Genomic DNA, 7,693 nt, shown 5'->3' on the forward strand with positions numbered 1-7,693 from the left:
AAATATGAAGCAAAATTCAGGAGTTTAAATATGCTTTTTGCCAAAAACTAATAGGTTTCGTCAAGCCTGAAAATTGGTGAGGCTTCCATACAATATAGTGATCGAATTTTAGCACAATAGACGCAGGTAACAGCCTTCAAATTTATTTCCAAGAGGCTTTCAAGCGGTTCATTCTTGCAGCAGGAAATCACTATAATTGGAGTCGGATCAGATTATGATATGAACAGGTTAATTAATCTTCAAAACCACTATCTCAAACCATATTTGACAAATTGCACAGAAGCAAATGAGTTTTTCCCCCTTCTACAACAATTAAGCAGCATAAATCAACAAATGTAAAACATAGCAAAACTTTACCAATGAAATGCACAGCATTCACAGTTTTATTTATCTTATTCAACAGCCCTTTTGCAGTTAGAAATTCATGCTTTTTACCATCTGTCATTAATCTCTGGCATTGAAATTTCTTTATGCACCTTCATTTCCTGTACTTTTAGCCTTGCAATTTTGCGTCCAGTCACTTTTTCCCAGGTTTTCTGGCTGTTCTTGATAATTTTCGATGCCAATGATTTTAGTGGAGCTGCAATATCCACAAGTGTAGGATGCTTTGTACACGCTCACCCTTTGTGATATCTAGAGGCAAAAGGGTATCTTCCGACTCGTGCCAGTCAATATCTTTGAAATCACAATCTTCATAGACCACTTTACCAGTTTCTTTGTCAAACTGAGTCACAGTACCAGTAAGTATTGGTCACCAAACAGCAATTTTTTTTTTTTTTAACTTCCTTCCAACCATTCACCAAAAACAGTACTTCCAAGAAATTCTGCATCTAGACTTTTGTTTCTAAGTGATTATGCATCATTCACAGTGCTTGAGTGAACAAGATAACTTTCACCTAGAGAGATGTCTGGCAACCCATTGACAACAATGGCAAGTTCCAGGCAATGATTCTGATTCTGGCTCTTTGCTTCTGCCATCCATTTCCAGTTCCCTTTCTGTTAAACAGCCTGTAAAAGGAGCTAACAATGTGAAAATGTAAGGTCTATTAAATGATCCTTTAACTAGTAAATTCAACAGCTGGTAGCTTTAGACCATGAGCAATAATTACAATCATACATCAAAGAAGTTAAAAAGAGAATGAATGATTGATTGTAAGGCGCATAAAATGAGGATAACGAATACATAGTATCAAGCATGCTCTCTCTTAAATGTCAGCCAGTCAAACTAGAGTTATTGATGGATTGCCAAAAACCCAAAGTCCATTAGTAAGCATTTTCCAATGCTGTAGGTATAGTAGATTAATTATTGAAAATGAGTTGACAAAGCCTTTGACAGAAGCATCCTTTAATGCAGATAAGGCACACAGTAATGTGTTTGACAAAGCTGAACTACAACAATTAAACATAAAAGTTCTCCAAAACCAATTACTTTGTAAAAGGTCGCACAATGACCACCAAAAAATTATCAATGTCAAAGGTTCAAGTTTCCACATTTCTACAACCTGCATAAATTAACATGGGTGACCAACCTCTAATTACCATTTTTGTTGCAGACTCCGCCAATATTACATCCTAGCTATTCAAGTTCAAAAGGTGAAAGTTCAATGAGTACCACTAAGAACTCATAACTGAGACAAATAACTAACAAAAAGGAAAAGAAAACACATCATCAGTCAACACATTCAAAAAATGTGCCACGTACATTGATTCAAATTTATGGAGTTCAAAGAAATTCACTCTCCCAACCTTTGTCACTCTTATCTATCCTAACATTAAGAAACTTCAAATCCTTAGTAAATCCTAAAATGCAGATGTTCTTAATCAGTCCTCCCAGCCGTTCTCAAATTGACAAAAAGTGCTATTAGATTCTTGGAACTCATTGAGCTTTCGCAACTGAACAGGCTATATAGCCTGTTAATACTGAACCTTTCTCTGCTTCTTCATTCTCCATATTCTGCATTCATTTTGGAAAATGATGCATTCATTCCAAAGGAACACATTGCAGATGGCTAATCTGCTATAAAGCCTGAAGCAGTAATCAAGCTACAAGTCAAAGATGACAAAGAAAGGCCTATAGGCACCAAAATAGTCCAATCAATGGAAAGGAGAGAAGAAAAGTAAATGCTGTATGCTAAACCTAATTATAATTACAATGAGCATGGAGAAACAACAACAAAATCACAACAGAGTGTTCAAATACCAGCAGCTGAGACTATACATCAATTCCCCAAATTCTACAAATTCAATAGCAAGCCGGCCAGGATTTAAGTTAAATAAGATGATCTCAACAATCATCCCCAGATTGATTTCTCTAGAGGAGATATGGCCCACTGAAATTCTGTCTGCTAGTTCCCAATAAGATTATTTTGATTTTCAACCACAAGATTTCGCAAACAAGATTATTTTGGATTCACATGGTTGCTACAGAACATGCACTTGAAATCAGTTACCTAAATCCATTTAATTTGATTATCCTTGCTAGAGAAGATCCATGCCTAATACTAGGAAACAATTTGAGCTCCAAAACAACCTATACTAGCCAACTTTGATGTAAAGCATAAAGTGCAAGAAGATTATCCTTGCTAGAGAAGATCCATGCCTAATACTAGGAAACAATTTGAGCTCCACAACAACCTATACTAGCCAACTTTGATGTAAAGCATAAAGTGCAAGAAGATTATCCTTGCTAGAGAAGATCCATGCCTAATACTAGAAAACAAATTGAGATCCACAACAACCTATACTAGCCAACTTTGATGTAAAGCATAAAGTGTAAGAAGCGAACTAAGAAAGGCACAACTTTAAACTTAAGCGATTTTACAAAAATAATCTATGCTTTTAATTTTAACAATTCGCCTAATGAACTTTCAAAATCACCATAATTAAAGCATCAAGTGGAATTGGCTAACTAGAGCTTACTAGTTAAAAAAAAATGGAAATTATATGGAAAATCAAAAAAAGTGCTCTCTCTCTCACTCTCTCTCTCTCTCTCTCTCTCTCTCTCTCTACGTATGACATCTCCGTTTCTCTCTCCCTCTTTATTTTTTCCATAAACTCCAATTCATCAACCTTACTTGAAATTCAATAAATCCAATAGAGAAATCAAAATCAATAACAATCCAACCAAAATCAACAATCTCAGTCTACTGAAAATCTAATCAACTAGAAATTCAAAGAATGATATGAAAAATCAACAAAATGAGCAACCAATTGGAGCAACAAACCTAGTGAGAAGAAGAAGGTGAAGCAGCTGCAAAACAGCTGTTTTTGGCGTTCCCAGCATCAGCAAAGCCAATTAGACCCTTCCACCTCACTGAACGACCTCTCCAAACTATTGATTTCATCAGGAATTTGAAGGAGAATCAGATTGAAGAAATTGGGATTCAAACTTGCAGCATTCGATTGAAGCAAAAAAGGCCTCGTTTCTGCGCATTCTGCATGGAGGTTGTCATTGAGGTCACCCAAGCCTCCCCCATTCCCTGCGTGGAATGAGCACTTACAGCTGTGGCGCTCAATGGTGGTGATGCCTTGGATTTTGTTCGTGTGGAGAGGAAGTTGCAGACGATGGAGGGGAAGGGATGGATGGAGCACCAAGAAGGAATGATTTTTTGATATTTTTGCCACCAAGAAAACAAAATTCAGCTCACATTCCTCTTATAACCCTAGCTTAGTAAAATAATTTCAATTCTCGATATGCATAAATACCTTGCCAAAATAAAAAGTCCAAGAAAAACCTAATTCAATACAACCACAAATAATTCTATAAACAACAATTTGCATTCTAGGCTTCACTTCTCAAGAACTCTGAGAAACAAACAGCAAGTCAAACACTTAATATAAATGACACTAAAGTTCCTAAATTGCCACAATTAGGAAAAGCAAATTAAAAAAGAAAAGGCTTGGAATGTGCATACCAGTGGGAAGTGCAAAGGCAATAAGAAATAAAGCAATGCTTCGGCACTGTAATTGGAAACATTTTGGAGTTGATCTTCAACGCTTTCTCCCAGATTCCTTTGAGACCTTTCAAAAACCTTTCAATTTCCCAAATAGCAACCCAAATCAACTGTGTCAGTTATAAAGAAAGAAATCAGAATTGTAGTTCCCAAAGCTTGTTTCAATACTCAGATTCCAAATTGCCATTGGAAAAATGAAAGGGCAATCTTGTGTATGAATGATGATTGATTCTGAGCACAAGCACAAGAAGCATTTTGCATAATGCTTGCTGCTAATTGCAGTTATATAGAACATCATTGACTTCCTCCTCGTGTATTTCAGGCACGTATCCTAAAGTTATCATGTGGTCTACTAGACAATCCAATACACTAAGAATTTCACTAATTCTTGCGTTGGACCTGTCTTCTGCTCTAAATCTCCAAACCTTGTTCTTTACTTCAATCCAGCTATAGCCAGGATTTGTTTTAAGCCCTCTATCTTTCATCAATTTCCTTACTCTCGCTGCCTGATCCCAGCAACTCACACTTGCATACAAATTTGCCAATTGTACATGAGTAGCAGTGCAATCTGGTTCCAACAAAAGCCTCCTCTCTGCAGCTTGTATACCAATCCAAACACTCCCATGAAGCCTGCAGGAGGATAATAGAGAGCCCCATATAATGGCATTGGGAGACAATGGCATCCTTGAAATAACATCTTTTGCCTCTTCTATCAACCCAGCACGGCCAAGAAGATCAACTAGACATGAATAGTGGTCCAGTTCTGGCCTCACACCATATTCAACCATTGAATTGAAGTAATTCCTTCCCCCTTCAACATAACCTGCATGGCGACATGAAGATAGAACACCAAGAAAGGTAATGGAGTCAGGTTTTATGCCCAAATTCTTCATCTTTTCAAAAAGTTGAATTGCCTGCACTGCCAGCCCATGCTGCGCATACCCACTAATCATTGAATTCCATGACACAATGTCTTTATCACACATGTTCTCAAATATGTATAATGCAACTGGAACACTCCCACACTTGCAATACATTGATACAAGAGCATTGGCAATATGTAAATAGGAATCAAAACCCATTCGAATTATTTGGCAGTGAGCACTTCTCCCTTGCTCAAGAGCTCCACTGCCTGTACAAGCACTCAAAAGACTTGTAAATGTGAAATCATTGGGTTTTAATTTTGAATTTCTCATCACAGAGAAAAGCTCCAAACACACATCAACCTGCCATTCCTGTGCAAACCCATAAATGATAGCTGTCCACGACACCACAGTTCTAATAGGCATTTCATGAAACACTTTATACGCACTATCCAATTCCCGGCATTTGCCATATAAAGTAATCAAAGAGCTGCCTACATAGGCATTGGCAACAAACCCAGTACATACTGCTAAGCAATGATACTGAATCCCAACTTGTAGATCACGTGTGGAAGCACACAAACTCAATGCACTGGACAAAGAGGCAGCATCAGATCTCAAACACACAGCATTAGGCTCCTCATTGTCCAGAAAAGAAGATGCAAGTATTTCATCAAGCCCATTTGAGATTCCCTCTGCTGAGCTGGAGGCAGAAAAATCGCTGCTCAAGTGTTGTTCACTAATGTGATTTGAATTTGTTTCCAAAAAGTCTTGAATTAGGCGAAGATGGCTATTGCGACCAGTGGCAGAAGTACCTGTTTTGGGAGCTATGATGTCTAGAATTCTGAGAGCCTTGTCTAAAGGCTTGGTCAGTGCTGTACGTGTGAGTTTGAGAGCAGAGAAAGGCTCATGGGATGATAGAGTATGGATCAGATGTATAGAGGAAGTGAGTTTGTTCCTGATACAGGCTCTAAGTGAAATAATATTCATACCTAAGCAAAATTCACCCCATCAGCTGGCTTAATTTATATGAGATGCAGCTAAAGTCACCTCACCTGTGGGCTGTGGTCCAAAACATAGTTTATGGCATATTGGCATCAGCAGACAGATACAACACACAACACCTGCCACAAAACAATAGTCATTGTAAAGCCTAAACTTGGAAGATATGAATTGTGGAAACTCTCATGACATCTGATGTTTTTAAAATCAATGTGGGAATTGTACCTGATCACGACTAGTCTATCTGGTCCGATTCAATAACCATGAATTTTATTTAAAATATACATTACCTAAAAGTCCTACGGTTAAATCAATAAATACTCACTAAATTCTTCCCGAAAATGTATTCTACTATAGGAAAAGAGCAGTACACTAGCAGTAAAACCTAGCTTATATGTGTTGAAGAAGCATAAAGAAACAGCAATCTTGATAAACTAGCCAACTTCAATAACACATTGTCTACTAACAAAAATTACAACTAAAATTGTAGCTGAAAACTCACAAACAACACACACAGATAATCATTTGGGGTCCAGGAAAAGTTCATATCCTCCTTCCACAGTACACAAAATCCAAAGGTAGGTAATCTCGTCCAATTCTATTCAGGTAACTCCAAGATAAGGTTTTTACTTATTATCACGATACACATGTCTACTCTTTAAAATTTCAAACATATCAACTTTTTAAAAGAAGCAAAAATGAGAATTAAACAAAAGAATAAATAGAGATTAAGATTAGGAAATTACCCGCTGAGATGATAATCCCAGTTTACACAGATATAAAGGATTAAAACTTAGGCGCTGTGGTTTGTCTCTACCGTTTATACGGCTTAACATAGAAAGGAGCAGTGGCCGTATCTGAACCGAAAACGACACAATACCCATAAACAAAAATGACGATCACTACCAGGCTGAACCTCAAACAGCAGTCAAGGACCTGCCAAAGAAGAGAACAAGACTGGATGTCCTCATCGCGGTCGGAAAGAGAAAATTGGAAGCAGCGGCGACGTCAATCTCAATCGGAGCAAAGAATAGGCCTGTTTCAAGGAATTTTCCACAAATCGAATATGGGTTCATAGCGTCGGCATTGGCGAGAAAATGGAAGTGAAGATATGTGATGGCATCATCGAAGAACTTAGAACTAGAAGCTGGATTTGGGTTTTTGGTAATGGGTCTACGAGACAAGGAAAACAGCGACTGGGTTGGAGAAGAGTGAACTCTCATGGCCTGTAGAGGGTGAAATGGACTTACGTAGTGTACCGTTGTTGATGGAGATGAGGGCACAACGGCTGGGCTTTTTGTATGTATTTTGGGTCAAGTCCCATGAGGCTGAAGGATACAAATTATTGAAAAGTTTTGTGAGGTAAATTTTACCTATTATCCCGAATTCTAATTCTTATAATTTGATAATCTCTAAACTTCAATTTCTAACATAAAATGGTTAAAGATTAATTTAGTAAATCGTAAAACTCTTATTACATGATTTAACCAATTTATTGACTAATTCACTGAGTGGTGAGTCTATGATGGCAACATTTTAAGAAATTACCTTCTCTCTCTTCCTTGTGAATCTTTCCCTTCTATCCTCCATGTAGACTGGTTCATCTCTCTAGGTTCTCACTCTCTCTCTCTCTAATTTTATTTCTATTTTACTTCCTTTCTCAACTGTTTCACTTTTCTCTTTTAAGTGAATTTGCAAGCCATATATAGTGAGAGAGAAATTATTTTGTGAAAATTTTGTACAAATCTAACTCTCTATTTATTTCACTACAACTCAACTCAACTACGTCTTTATCCCAAAAATTTGGGGTCGGCTATATGGATTCACTTTCTCCACTCTAAACGATTTTGGGTTAAATCCTCAGAAATATGTAAT

The 7,693-nt window shown here is 37.3% G+C and overlaps 1 protein-coding gene across 7 annotated transcripts; it reads right to left on the reverse strand.

Annotated features, from left to right (window-relative positions):
* Positions 1 to 232: 232 nt before the first annotated feature.
* Positions 233 to 7,088, reverse strand: LOC110631701 (pentatricopeptide repeat-containing protein At2g37320). Of its 7 annotated transcripts, none has more exons than XM_058133275.1 (4): positions 6,565 to 7,088; positions 5,872 to 5,940; positions 3,225 to 5,774; positions 233 to 1,008 (listed from the first exon to the last, which is right to left on the reverse strand). In XM_058133275.1, exons 2-3 carry the CDS (start codon positions 5,892 to 5,894, stop codon positions 4,226 to 4,228), a joined length of 1,572 nt encoding a protein of 523 aa, XP_057989258.1. In that variant the 5' UTR covers positions 5,895 to 5,940; positions 6,565 to 7,088; the 3' UTR covers positions 233 to 1,008; positions 3,225 to 4,225. The 7 variants fall into 7 exon arrangements, with proteins under 7 accessions (XP_057989258.1, XP_057989255.1, XP_057989253.1 ...); XM_058133272.1 differs by having other exon boundaries at positions 3,225 to 3,527; positions 3,915 to 5,940; positions 6,565 to 7,086; XM_058133270.1 differs by having other exon boundaries at positions 3,225 to 3,705; positions 3,915 to 5,940; positions 6,565 to 7,086.
* Positions 7,089 to 7,693: the final 605 nt, after the last annotated feature.

This window comes from Hevea brasiliensis, chromosome 14, assembly GCF_030052815.1.
Source record: "Hevea brasiliensis isolate MT/VB/25A 57/8 chromosome 14, ASM3005281v1, whole genome shotgun sequence".
NCBI classification, from domain to species: Eukaryota; Viridiplantae; Streptophyta; class Magnoliopsida; order Malpighiales; family Euphorbiaceae; genus Hevea; species Hevea brasiliensis.

Coding starts and splice junctions, on each gene's coding strand:
- LOC110631701 (XM_058133273.1), bottom strand. CDS start 5,806: ATGAATATTATTTCACTTAGAGCCTGTATCAGGAACAAACTCACTTCC.